The sequence below is a fragment of the Drosophila yakuba genome, chromosome 3R (genome assembly GCF_016746365.2).
Source record: "Drosophila yakuba strain Tai18E2 chromosome 3R, Prin_Dyak_Tai18E2_2.1, whole genome shotgun sequence".
In the NCBI taxonomy this organism is placed as follows: Eukaryota; Metazoa; Arthropoda; class Insecta; order Diptera; family Drosophilidae; genus Drosophila; species Drosophila yakuba.
In genome coordinates, this window is record NC_052530.2 from 14,896,749 (window position 1) to 14,910,429 (window position 13,681).

At 49.7% G+C, this 13,681-nt stretch overlaps 3 protein-coding genes across 8 annotated transcripts; 2 read left to right on the forward strand and 1 right to left on the reverse strand.

The window, feature by feature from the left end:
- Nucleotides 1–64: 64 nt before the first annotated feature.
- On the forward strand, nucleotides 65–10,392 carry LOC6536896. Of its 5 annotated transcripts, none has more exons than XM_002097429.4 (15): nucleotides 65–1,097; nucleotides 1,484–1,567; nucleotides 1,626–1,816; nucleotides 1,894–2,055; nucleotides 2,124–2,269; nucleotides 2,409–2,991; nucleotides 3,061–3,855; nucleotides 3,924–3,950; nucleotides 4,567–4,647; nucleotides 4,707–4,843; nucleotides 4,909–7,428; nucleotides 7,500–8,315; nucleotides 8,384–9,240; nucleotides 9,527–9,725; nucleotides 9,783–10,392. In XM_002097429.4, the coding sequence occupies exons 1-15, from the start codon at nucleotides 576–578 to the stop codon at nucleotides 10,151–10,153; spliced, it is 7,491 nt and encodes a 2,496-aa protein (XP_002097465.1). In that variant the 5' UTR covers nucleotides 65–575; the 3' UTR covers nucleotides 10,154–10,392. The 5 variants fall into 5 exon arrangements, with proteins under 5 accessions (XP_002097465.1, XP_015047988.1, XP_039232400.1 ...); XM_015192502.3 differs by having other exon boundaries at nucleotides 1,638–1,816; XM_015192504.3 differs by having other exon boundaries at nucleotides 66–1,097; nucleotides 9,777–10,392.
- LOC6536897 (protein MEMO1) lies at nucleotides 10,370–13,358 on the reverse strand. The gene is made up of 6 exons (XM_002097430.4): nucleotides 13,169–13,358; nucleotides 11,692–11,773; nucleotides 11,567–11,635; nucleotides 11,390–11,502; nucleotides 11,214–11,325; nucleotides 10,370–11,152 (listed from the first exon to the last, which is right to left on the reverse strand). Exons 1-6 carry the CDS (start codon nucleotides 13,215–13,217, stop codon nucleotides 10,690–10,692), a joined length of 888 nt encoding a protein of 295 aa, XP_002097466.1. The 5' UTR covers nucleotides 13,218–13,358; the 3' UTR covers nucleotides 10,370–10,689.
- LOC6536898 lies at nucleotides 11,939–13,114 on the forward strand. 2 transcript variants are annotated; one of them, XM_002097431.4, is made up of 2 exons: nucleotides 11,939–12,135; nucleotides 12,222–13,114. In XM_002097431.4, the coding sequence occupies exons 1-2, from the start codon at nucleotides 12,056–12,058 to the stop codon at nucleotides 13,000–13,002; spliced, it is 861 nt and encodes a 286-aa protein (XP_002097467.1). In that variant the 5' UTR covers nucleotides 11,939–12,055; the 3' UTR covers nucleotides 13,003–13,114. The 2 variants fall into 2 exon arrangements, with proteins under 2 accessions (XP_002097467.1, XP_039232409.1); XM_039376475.2 differs by having other exon boundaries at nucleotides 12,054–12,135; nucleotides 12,217–13,114.
- Nucleotides 13,359–13,681: the final 323 nt, after the last annotated feature.

The following is a 13,681-nucleotide window of genomic DNA, read 5'->3' on the forward strand; positions in this document are numbered from 1 at the left end:
GACCATTCGTTTACAGCTAGTTTGCGTGGCGTTCCGGTAATTCGACTGAAAGCCGCAACGGTCACACCGCTGCGAATGCAATCAACGAGAAACTAGCGAATTGCAACGAGCAGGCGAAAAATCACAAAAAGCGGAAAATCACAACAATCGTGGGTGCAAACGAAACGGAAACTGCGAGGCAACGGAAAGTCGGGTCCCGGAAGAACCAAACGGATGGCCCTTTGGTGAAACGCTGATGAAAGCAGAGGCGCACTTGGCGCGATTCGAGGGGAAAAGCGCTTTGCGCTGCTCTGCGTTCTTTTCCAAAACCGATTTCGATTCCAAAAACCAAACCAATCCAATACCCACACTCACACACCGACACACAAGCGCGCACACACACACACACAGACACGCGCGCGCATACAGTGAGCGAGTGAAAGTGCATCTACATCTGTGATTTCGTATATAATAATGCGTCGCGCATACGCGGATTTGGCCAGCAGTAGCACCAAAGACTAACAAGTGATCCGGAGCCGGGGACTGAGTTGGTTGGGCTCATCGACCCACCCACCGCGTGAAAGCCCCCGCCAGAAATGGCCGATCAGGTGGCGCACACCAAAGAAACGGATGCGGATGAGCCGCTGGTCAACGGCGAACTGCCAATGGAGGAGGCGCCGCCTTCCTGCTGCCATGTGATGTCCCTGTCCTCCATGGATGTAGATGCTGATGTGGATGCGGATGCGGAGGGCGATGTGGATGCCGCAACGTCCTCCTCCTGCGTCGCCACCGCTTCCCAGCTGAATCCGTCGCCACCGCCTGCTGGTGTCCAACAGGCGAAGCCGGCGCGGAGCAGCTCACCGCCATGCCATCTCCTGGAGCGGCTCAACTTTCCCGAGGGCAATATCATTAACACGCTGCACACGATCCTCGCCCTGCCTCCTTTCGATCCCTATGCGCCCGCCCCCAAGGCGGAGACGGTCTACAAGGAGGTCGTGTCGCTGATGCAGTGGAGTCAGCGGGAAGACAACGCCATCGAACTGGAGCTGAGTGACAAGCTGCTCCACGAGTGCGAGCACAAGGGCGGCGATCCCAACGATGAGACGCGGTCATATTTGGTGGGTTCCCAAGATGTTCAGGAAGCTGTCGCGATTGACTTCATTCTGTATTTTCTTCATTCAAATGTTCCATAAAAATTGTTTGTGGGACCTAGATTGTATTTAATGAAATGTCAAATCAAATAAGATAGTTCTGGGCTCTAGAAAGGTAGAAACTTTCTTATTAGATCGATCTTATATATTTCAGTATGCACAAAAATATTCTAATTGATAGGCGGCTTTTGAATATGAAATATTTCATTGAGTAAGCTTTCTTATTTGGCTGGGTGTTAAGAACACTTGATTAGAGATCTGCCCTAATACCAAGTACATGTACTTTGTAATAAGTTAAGCTCTTCTACCAAGCCTTCTTAATAAATACTAACTATCCATTATCATCTTTTCAGATGGCCATTGAGAACATGCGCCTGTTCTCTGAGGATCCAAAGAATCCGCTGCGCGACGCCGACGGACAGCTGCGTGCAATTACGGTGCGATTGGTTGAAATTATCAAGACGCATAATGAAACGTACTCCTAATCCATTGTAGCTATATTTCCAGAATCTTGCCTTCATATTTGTGAAACACCGGAAGGAGGAGTTCTTCACATTTTGTTCCTGCAAGGAATGTCTCGAATACCGCGAAACCATCATGGCCATCATGATGGATCAATTTAAGGCTGCGCACATGGTGGTCATGTTGCTAGACGTACTGATCAAGGCCTACAGCCCCATGCTGAAGTAAGAATAAACTCCATTACTTTAAGAAAATGTTCAAGAGTCAGTTGCTAATAATCATCCAAACATCTTTATTTTAGAAACGATGCTGCCTACAATAAGTTTGAAAAGCTGCTTGAGTGCAACAAGGAGATTTATTGGATTACGAGCGGCTACCTCTACGATAAAAATGCCGAATATCTTGATTTTATTGATGACACAGCGATCTCCGATAATATGATATTAGTGCTATTCAGCGCCATGTAAGTGGAGACCTCAGGCCCGAATTTGTTTACTTTATACCCCAAATTAAACATTATCTATCCCACAGCTTAATGGCCAACAATCCGATGCTGCTGCTACAAATACTCGCCTATAATGTCGAATGCATTGTGAAGGCATTTTCCGAGGGCATGATCGAAATTGCCCAGAATATTCAGGAGAACGAGAAAATTTCGGCAGAAAGGATGCTGACATGTAAGAGAGTTCTCCATTCCATTCCACTCCGTTCTTCTTTAAAGTAAACCTGTATAACATTATACGATATTCTTTATAAATTGGTGAATTGGCTTAATAGGAAAACAGTATTAACTATATGAATCTCTATCCCATGTAGACATTCTGGACGGCTACTCAGATCTAAATTGCATCTCGCAGAAGATCTCGCTCAGCCTGTTTGCGTTTGAGAACGATTTCCTACGAAAGTTCAAGCTGTCGTGGGTTCTCCTATGTCAGCGCCTTTTTCAGCAACATGTATTCACTCCCCTGGGGGATACCATGCTGGCCTGCATCCTGTCGTTGAAGGAGGTGGCTCCATCGGCCCAGACGACGGCACTGATCAAGCGGTACATGCTGTTCGACGAGCACATGCACTCCATTGAGCGGCGCTGGACGGACATCTGGATCGAGCTAAATAAGTTTAACTTGTCGCCCACGGAGCATGAGCGCCGGATGGGCCTGCTCGATGTGTACAACATATTCGACAAGGTCGTCCTGGACGCCACCTCGTTCTCGCTGCCGGATATCAGCGACGATGAGTTTATAGACTTCCAGCGCATCGTGGATCGCCAGCTGGCCTGGAAGAATATCATGGCCTTCACGAAGCTGAAATGGCCCGATGGGTTCTACGATCCGCCCAATAAGCTTGTGCACGAGGATCTCTGCAAGAAGTGCAATTCTCTTCTCGAGCACCATAACGAGTAAGTTTTACGAGCCACGTGACCTGAAATGTATTGAAAATAATTATTAATTTTTTTATCCACCATTAGGAACTGCAAATGCATCACTTGCTCCATCGCCGGCACTCCTTTGCGACCGCGACAAGCGGGCCATTGCGCCAAGTGCACAACGCTCGGCATTGTCGAGAAGGATCCGAAGCTGATGAAGTCCAAGATCCTCAGCACCTGCACCAGTGATGAGGCCAAGCACAATGCGGCTATAGCGGCTGCCACGAGCTCCACCACCGTCCAACAGCAGCGACGCACGAGCGATCTGACGGAGGACGAGTCACCAACCAGCAGCAACAGCAGCGGAACGGTGTTTCGTCGACAAGCAGAGTCGTCCGATACGCTGCGCACCACATATCACATCGCATGGGCGGTATTTCAGCACCTGGCCACCAGAAAGCGCTATCGCCACGAAACGATCGAGCCGCAGTTCATCTGCGGTGAGAACTGCCGAGTCTCCGCTTGCCAGTTGGCCAGAAAGATTCTCTCTAACCAGCTGTCGCCGCTGCTGACCAAATATCTGCTGCGCTGCTTCCAGCCCCTGTCGTTCACGCGGGAGGAGCTGCGCTCCACGATTCCCTCCCTGATGTTCTTCAATCGAAAACTGGCGCCCAGCCCCGCTGAGCTGCTGGAGCTTCGAAACCAGCACTATGTGTACAAAACATACTGGACCTTCGTTCTCTCCATCTACGCCAACTTCTTTGTGAAATTCAACTCGAGCTGCACGGATTTCGGTCACCTGGAGCTGCTCAAGGGCGATCTGCGACTGCGGCTGAACAGTGTGGTTGGTGATAAGGAAGACAATCGGTTTGAGCAGTTTCTGGCCCAAGTTATTGGGTAAGTCTATATCTAATTTGTTTTCAACGTGGATGTTCCTAAATTATTTTATTTTTAAAAATTTACAGATACTCACCCTTCAAAATCACTGATGAGTAAGTATTAAAGTCAACATATTTGGAATAAACTGAAAAAAAAAACATTCTGCACTTTTTGCAAGTCCATTTTTTCTAATTTGACGTTTGCCATCTTGACATTTGTGGACGGACATGTGACTTTTAGGGACTATCTACACCACAGGGTTGCCATTACAAAATACTGCAGGAGTGAAAAAAAAGTTGTAACAAAATAGTAGTAATAACTTTTAAAATGGTGCAGCTACAAATGATCATATATACTCTAATGTGATCATTTGTAGCTGGATCTTAATCGTACGCAGATATGTCATTGAGACATTTTAAAAAAGTTTTTCTCGTGAACCCTATGAACATTTCAATATCTTGACAGTATCGCCTATCGATTACTAATTAATTGAGTCCTTAGCTTCGCATATCGTTATCTTCTGCACAAGAACTGTCATTAAAAATTGCATGAAAATCGAATATAAACCAATAATTATTGGCAGAAATTGTGGCAAGATAGTCGCGACGATTAATAAAGTAGCAGGCCTCTGTTTTGCATGCCAGAGACAGAAATTTTAAAAATGGGACTCAACAAGGAAGAACTTGAGTTGTACTATTTTGATTCGGAAATCAATTATTCCAATTCCAGTTTTACTTTGGGTGATGCCAACATCGAGAAGATGCAATTTGGAGTGGATCAGCTAATGACGTTGCACGACTCTCAGATAATGTAAGTTCTACTTTATAGCACTTTAAATCATTAGCTTATGAGTTCATATTGTATTCCAGAAAACGCACTAAACCAGATAGTACTACTGGCTTATCGGGTGCCAAATCCAAGTCGGGAGAATCGAACTTGTCTCAGTCTGGAGGCAGAAATGGCGACGCCGGAGGCAACAAGAAGAGCAAGGAGAAGATGCGGAAATGTAAGTAGCTAAGATTCAGATTTCCGTTCGGATATGGAACATAGTTTGTATTTTTTAACCACTAGGCTGTGCTGACTACGCGGACATTGGGGAGCCCTGCAAGGAGAATCATTCGAAGAAACGTGTCAAAAAGGAGTGCAACCATGCACGCTTCAACGAGACGAGAGATCGGCTGCGTAAGAAGCTCTCACAGATTGTCAACGACCGGAAGACCAAGTCCACGGAAGAGGCCACGCCATCGAAGACCAAATGCAGCATGCCGGAGCCAGCTGCTGTGCCCGCAGCGGCAGCCATCCCACCGAAGCGGCCGCCAAAGGCCGAATCCCTTTCGCCAAACCAACCACCTAGCCTGAAAGTGTTCGCCACGGCGCAGCTGCAATCCCCCGGCAATCCGCGAAAGATACCAGCCGCAGCGGCGGTTGCAGCGGCAGCTCTTAATGAAATTGGCGACAAAGAGGAGCAGGAGGGCGACAACAGTCTATTGCGTCTGGACAGCCTCTGCAAGAGGCTGCAGATGCACACCGATGCCACGGACGCCTCGACTGCGGCAACGGCGGCCGAAGCGGCAGCTGCTGTGGCCGCCTTTAAGCGCGGTGGCGGCTTTCCAGCGGATTACAGCAAAGAGGACATGATGCAGGACTTTGCCGAGTTCCTGGGTACCTATACCTATACTCGTGAACAGGACCAACAGCGCTGGATAAATGAGACGCTGAACTTTATCGAGGGCAAGTCCCAGCAGCCGCAGACCGCGAATCCCAAGAAAGCGGCCAAGAAGGCCAAGCAGAAGATGCGAAAGGAGGAGGAGAAACGTATCAAGGAGCTGGAAGACCTGCGCGGCCAGTTTTTGGACATCTATTTCAAGGAGTTCATCGACAAGTACGAGATGAAGGCCTTGACGGCTGCAGGCGGCCGGAAAAAGGAGAAGAAGCGCATTGGTGAGCTGGAGACGAACATTAAAAACCTCCAGCGGGCAAAGGCTAAAGTGGAGACGGTGATCCTCGAACTTATTGCCACCGTCAAGCAGACGAACAACGAGTTCAAGTTCTCCTACTTGCCTACCAAGCAACAGCAGCTGGCCAAGATGGCCCAGCTGGAAGAGATCCTGAACGGGGGCTCGGCCTCGACGACTGCCACTGCCGAACCTGTTAGACAGGCGCCCCCACAGCAGTCTGCGCCGCAGTATCCCGAGTTCAGTAGCAGCGCCTCCTTCTACTCTCCGCCGGGACTCGGGCAGCAGAACACGCCCGTGTGTTTTGCTCCTCCTCAGCAGTCCCAACATCCGCCTCAACTGTCTCGGGATGTGATTGCCGCCATGGCGGCCAACTCCATCACTGCCGATCCCTCCAAGCGCATTGTGACAATACGCCGGGTGCAGCTGCCACATCCGGGTGCCGAGCAGCAGGTGACTGTAGTGGCCAAAGGCAGTGCTCCGCACGAGGACAAACTGCTATACACCTTTGTCAACGGGCACATGGTGGCTTCGGGTCCGATTCAGCCGGAGGAAATTGCTCCTCCACAAGTCATCGTTCCGGCTCCAGCGCCCAGTGTTCCTGAAAAGAGTGCCAAGGCGAAGAAGAAAGAGGCTAAGCGAGCTGCCGCGGCGGCAGCAGCAGCTGCGGCGGAGGCAGCAGCGGCTGCAGCAGAAGCTGCGGCGGAGCAAGAAGCCAAGCTCAAGAGCAAGAAGCAGGCAAAGAAAACAGCCGTTGCTGTGGCCGCCGCCTCTAGTTCCGCAGCGAGCAGCAACTCCTCAAAGTCGCAGACGCCGCAGAGTACGCGCGAAAGCTCGGTGTGCAGTGTTAAGCCGAAGACTGCACCCAAGAAGCCGACTTCAAAGCCGCCCAAGGTTGTAGAAGTGACACCACCGCCGGTTCCCGAGCCGGAACCGGAGCCACCCAAGAGGCAGAAACGGCTGAAGTCGAGACTGGATCCTGGCCAGTTGGACAACAATCCCTTTAAGTCGCTACACATGCAAGATTCTTCAGAGGGAGAGTGGGAAACTGGCAGTGAATCAGAGGAGGAAGTTCCAGCACCAGCACCAGCGCCGCCGCCAATAAGGCAGCAGCCCAAACTGCCAGCTGCTCCGGCGCCCAAGCCCGTTGCACCTTCAGTGGTCACAAAGGCGAAGCCGACTCCAGCCCCAGTGGCAGCACCTGCCAAAAAGGTGAAGCAGCAGGAAGCGCCTCAAAAGCAACCAGCGTCGCAGCCCGCCAAGGCCCAGGCACAGCCTAAAAGCAAAGCGACGTCTGCTTCCGGGGGCAAGTCCAATCCGCCACAGCAGCATCAACAGTATCAGCAGGAAAAGGTTCCGCCGACCAAGACCCAGCCGCAGCGTCCAGCGGAATCATCGAGGAAGCAGAAGCAGGCTCCTGGAAATCTCGAATCCAATCGCAGCGCTCAGAACCAGCGCAGTGAGCACTCGCAGACGCAACAGCCGTCTCGAGGTGGACGGGGCAATGGTCGAACAAAGTCGTCGGCTGGGGGCCAACAGCAGCCCGCTCAGCAGCACTCCAACCCTCATGCGGCGGAGTCCAGTGCTCCTCCAAAGAGATCGCAGCGCGGAAAGCGCGGACATCGCCAGAAGCAGGGTAAGTTACAGAAAACCGTTCATGCAACAACCTATATTAATTGATACATTTTCTTACATCATCCCTTGCAGAGGATCTCTCCGGCATTCCACACAACATGGGCTATTTCAATCCCAACGAAGTTGCCATACCCCCGCCGCAGACTGGAAGCTATGCCAGCACCCTCGCCCAGCAGATGCAGCATTTACGCATCAGCCAGGCAGGAGGTAGTTCCAGTTCGAAACAGGCATCGCAGTCCCCCAACTGCAGCATTATGGATCAGCTGAACCGCGGTGTACAGGTGGAACACCTTTCTCTACCGCCTGGTATCACCCTTACCAAGGTGGATCCGGCTAAAAGCGAGCAGTTGCGCCAGAAGAGTGAGTCCATCCGGTTGCTGTCCAAGCCTCTGGCCGAGCAGCAGCAGCAACAGCAGCAGCATCACTTCCAGCAGCCGTCTCACCTCCTGGCGGGATACTATGGAGCAGCCGGTGCCGCTGGCATGGATCCCAACGGTGTTATAATGGTGGAGGCCAACCCACGACCCAATCGCAGCCAAGCTCCAGCTCCACCACCAAATGTGGCTGCAGCGGCATCTGCAGCGAGCGCCAACGGGAAGTCCTCCAGGCGACGCCGTCGCAATCGCGGAAAGTCTGGTGGTGGTGGGAGCGGCGGAAACCCGGGCAGTTCTGGGCCGGCCAACAAGCAGCGAACGGGAGGAGGCGGCGGATCAGGAGCAGGAGCGGGCGATGGCCAGATATTGGGTCCCTCGCCAGCCACTGCGGCCACCATTGAAGCCAACGCCAGTGGTAATATCATCACGCTGCGCAATCCCATGTTCCATCAGGGCAATGGACCAGCGGGCGGCGGAGGTATGATGCCGCCCAATCCCAACCCAATGCCGCCAGGTGAGTAGTTCTTCTACTTGTTCTAAATCGTGATATAATAATAAATACATTTTGACCATTCCTTGCAGTGCGAAACTTTGCCGCCGGACTTCCGGCAGCTCCAGCCATGGCCATGGATCAACCTGCCGCAATCATCAAGAACGAGAACGGCATGTTTACCATACGGAATCCAGCGCTTCACCAGGCGGTGACCAATGGCCTGGCCATGGGAGGCTATCGCCAGTTCGGCAGCAACGTCAACTACTACACGCCCCAAGAGGCTGTGGCGGAGGCGGCACGTGCCACACAGCAAAAGCAGCAGCAACAGCAGGCTAGTGCGGCCACAGTTGGCCACGGCGGCAGCAGCACCTCGAATTTCTCCTACTTCTCCAGTGGATCGGCCAGTGGCAACAGCAGCGGAAGCAGCAATGGCGGCAACGGGACGCACAACAATATCAGTATTAGCTGTACCAACGTTCCCCCAAGCAGCGCCGAAAGCGGGGCCAACAGCCCTGGCAGATTAGTCGGCGAAGCGGCTGTGATTGCCCGTCCCAAGCAGTCACAGAAATGTCTATCGGCCATTGGCAGCGAGCTGAAGCAAAAAGCCAAGGACAGCAAGTGGCCGGGCTTTGGCCAGCAGCAGGATTACAGTGGTACTGGCGGATCTGGAGGAGGAGTTCCACTGCAGGAGAAGTACCAGCAGTCGAGCTACTACAACGGCTTCGAGGTCTTCTCAGCTGCAGCGGCCGCAGCTTCACAGGGTTCTGGAAGCGGCGGTGGATCGAGCGATTGCCACATGCATCACAGCTGTGGCGACGACTCTCCGCCGCCCACCATCACCGGTTTCAATTCCTACCTGGAGGGCATTCCGAACACCGGAGTGATTCGCTACGACGACGCCGCCTTCCTCAAGAACTTGATACCGGGCCAGCATCTCAACAACGAGGTGCGTTACGGATCTGATAACTGGTTCTTGGACCAGGATTTCTATTCAAACTATCAAAACTATCCGCTGCCCACTCAAAATTACTATCCATTCACCTCCTATTTCTCATCCTAATTAATTTTTGTATCTGCACATTTTTAATTTGATCATTTTTGAAGGTTATTTCGCAAGAAAGTGTAAACTTTGAATTTTTGTAAGGCAGGCTGAAATAAAGTCTACAAATCTTTATTTATAGTTTTTCTAATAGTTTACATACTCCCATCGCATATTGCATTTGCATTTCCAGGTCTCCATACACAATATTTCGGAGTCCAACTTCACGCGCAACAACGCGTCGCCGTCGCCGCACCACGTGGAGATCACCAGCGTGTTTGGCAACCGGGCACGCTCCTCCAACGCCTATGATCCCCAACAGCAGCCGCCGCCGGGCAGCGTCGGTCCGGGTGCCAACTACTGCGACAACGTGACCGCCGACTACGGCAGTGGTTAGTGCACACGATATGGTTTAATTCCTAATCCAAATGACCCACTTTTAGTTGCAGACTCCCACCTCTTCGTGCAGAACAATCTGCTGACGCGAATGCCACAGCCGACGGTGCCTCCGGACCCCTTTGGCTACGACTTCGACCACTCGGTGGTACCGGGTGGAGGCTCGAAGGCGGCCAGCGTAGCCAGCGATCTGAACGAATTCCTGCGCCGCAGCCCGCTTAGCCAACGAACTTCGCCGTACAGCCAGGACGAGAATGCCGCCGCCCTGGAAACCTTCGTACAGAACATGAACGCGCTGCAGATCGCCACTGATGCAGAGTGCTCGCGGCTCAATGGCACGGTAGCCGGAGGTGGGCCCAACGATGTGGCCTCGGCGGATGCCACCGCCGGAGGAGCCGCCAATGCAGCCGCTGCATGGTGGTGAACCACACGACAACAGGTGCTGCATGGCCAGCAGATTGAGTTGAACTCCTCACATTCATCCCACTCTCAAATACGCAGACATTTCATCGAGGAAAAGCTGAAAAAACGAAACATAAAAATGAAAAAACCGAAAACGCATCCAAGAAATCATTCAAAATGACTTAGGAGTCAATTTCAATGTTTCAACAAAAAAGAGAAAAATAAAGAAAAAATCAACTTAAATGGAAGTTCACATGCGAATGGCTGTTTTTATTATTATTGCTTTGAACTTAAATCAACTATAGACTGGCTTTTTACAATTACCAATTATTTTATGAAAGCAACACAAGCTTACTAAAGTGATCTTTATTTCTCGGTATGGTTTTAATTTTTAATTGCATTCCTTATATTTGTAAAACAATGCCGAATAATTTAAAAGTTCTTGGGGAATTGGGATTTATTGTTAAAATTTTCAATTTGATGCTAGTAAATATAAAAACGTTACGCTTAAATAGCAAGAATTAGATGCCGACGAGTGGCTAAAATACTTGAATGCATTCACATCTCGAACACGAGGGATCCCGAGGCGTAGCTGACGCTGGAGTCCTCCATGTCCTGACACTGGCTGCTCTGGTCGTACTTGAGGAACTTAAAACTCATCTTGTCGTAGCCCTGATCCTGCAGAGCCTTCACGGCGCCCAGCATCACTCCGATGGGATGGCGTCCGCATATCGTGTTGTTGTACTTGCGCAAGTACTCGGTGAAGGAGTGCGGACTGAGCGTCTCGATGATATCCATGCCCTGCTTGTCTAGCTTCTCGATGGACTTGTGAATTGCTCCGCAAGAGCGGTCATAGTAGGTGTAGCTGAAGCGCTGGCCCCAGTGGCAGAAATCGGAAGATATCACAAACAGGTTGGTGGGGTCCATCAAATAAGAGGACAGAAGGCTGCCGTACTGTGCCTCCTGTTCGGGATTGAGCGAACCCACCAGAATAGGCACAATGGTAAACTGGTCCTTGTAGCTGCAGCAGTATTATTGCTTAGTAAAATTCCTCTTGCAAATGATGCAACAATAGCACTTACTCCTCCATCACTTTGGCAATGTAAGGTAAATGCATCTCGATGGAGTGTTCATCCTCGTCAGTCTTCATGTCCATCCAAGAAAACTGTCCAGTCTTCTCAAGCTCAGCGTTGACTAAAACAAAAAGCAATTCAAATAAATAAAACATGTACCGTGAGTTAATCCGGAAGCATCATACTCTGAGTATCAATTTTGAGATCGTAGAGGGGTGTCCTGTATTTCTTCGCCACGGATAAAGCGCAGCCACGAAGTCGCACATGGTGCGAGGGACCCAGTATGAAGATTCGCTTGCTGCAAGCAAAGGTTCAATAAAACCGGATTGTCTTCACGCAAATCTTGTATGTGAACTTCTTACACGACAACGGGGCTAACTTGGCGATAGGCAAAGGCACCGCAGGCTCCACAGTACGTATACCCAGCATGTCTAGAAAATAGCACTAAATTAAAGAGGCCTTTTGGCAGAATTCGGTTAAGTCTTACGGAGCAATAATGGCACGAGCTGGTCCATGGGACAGGTCCGCGGCACCCAGCCAACGATCCAACTGCCTGGAGAGCTCGGCACCTGAAAAGCAAGTTGAATGAATTGTTTAATGAATACAGAGTGGTATAGTAATCCCTATGTTCCCGTAATTACTTTAATAACCTGTGCAGGAATTGGTTTTTGTAAGTAAAATAAACACCTGCACGTTTCAGTTTTGAAATACTAAAAATAGTTGGCCTGTCGTTGCCTAGCAGCAAACAAACAAATAGTTCCAGGCTTATAAGATTATTGCCGAGTCGACTTATCACAGCAGCGATATAAAGTTATTAAATATTGATTTAAATTTTAGTTTAACATTCCGCAATGGAAACTGATAAGGAAAAACAAAGCGATGAGCTCATGAATCGCATTCGGAATGAGCTTACCGCCATAATATCTCAAGAGTAAGTTATAAAGTTTCGACTTCAATTAGACATAAATAGATTGGAATGTTTATTTTTAAACTAAATGAATCCATTTATAAGAAAAGGGCTGAAAACGATTCCGATTCACAAGAACTCCTCCTGAGTCCCAATCCGATGCCCATCTTCGGGCCCATCAGGAAAACAAGGACAGCGAAATCGAGGAGTTCAAAGAAGAAGGATGGTAAGTCCTCGTCCGCAGGCAGTAAAAAGAGTTCGTCCGCCGGAAGCACATCATCTGAAGTTCGTTTAACGGGAGGAGAGGCCCAGGATAAGACATCGGATCCGGCCTCAACAACTTCCAGCTTTTCGCTAAGATCAGGATATGATGGGCCCCCCATGGAGGCCGGTGCCCGTGCCGAGTTCATGGAATCGCACGCGGCCAAAAGTATCGACGACGATGTCCGAAAGATGCAGTTGGAGCTTAAGCAAAGCTACGAGCTTTTCCAGGGCATTGGCGAGAAATTGGAGTCGGTTAGCTTTACGGGACTAAAGGATCGCATTCGAGACCTGCACCTAAACGACTCCAACAACGAGTTGGGCAAAGCGACGACCCAGGAGCTCCAGAAGATGTTCGACCAGCGTTTTCTTCAGAATCGTCTGGACAAGCTTACCACGGACGCCACGCAAGGATTTCGACGCCACCCCGGTGAATTCGGCGACATCCCGGAACTGAGCACCTTCTTCCAGGCATGCACTCAGCTGGAACGCGGACTAGATGCACTGCGTCAGCAGCGACGGCGCAACAGCGAGCTGGAGAAGCGTCTGTGCTGGGCCACCGAAATCGCATACGATCGCATGGACGAGATTCGGAACTCGGTGGGCTCGGATCCGGAAAAGAACTTCTGAATTACTCAATTATAGGTGACATGTAGCTATTTTTTTGGTTCACCCTAAGGTTCATTACCCGCAAACACACACGCACAGGTGCAATACATATGCGTTTATCCCACACCCACAAGCGATGCAATAATTGATTGTGTTATCTTCCGATCGCAAATGGGTGGTTACTCACCAGAGTCCGTGTACCAGCTGCCTGCATGGGTTGCTCTTCTGGCCGACATGTTGTGCGAGATCCCGATTCGGTCTGTTTAGTTAGTAAGTGCTATTAACTGGCCGTTACTTGTAGAAAAACCGAGTTCTTTGTTATTGGTGCAGCAGTGTGACCGTCGTCTTGTTTTCAAAACATGCACACTCACTGGATTCTCGGCACTTTGGTCACACTTTTTTCAGGGCTCCAAAAAGCATTTAAATAGTGTTTTGATATAGGAAAATAATAATTCTTATAAATATTCAACATTATAAATGTTCGATAAACAAACTTAAATTGACATACAAAAGCTAATGTGTGAATGTAATTTTTTTAAATATTCTTCCCTATAAAACAAATCACATAACAATTTTATTTGAAATTCCCAGAAGTCAAAAGGAAAATAATTATTCTTATAAGTATTCAACATTATAAATGTTCAATCAAAAAACTTAAAATAAAATACAAAAGGTAAAGACGAATGTAATTTTTTTAAAT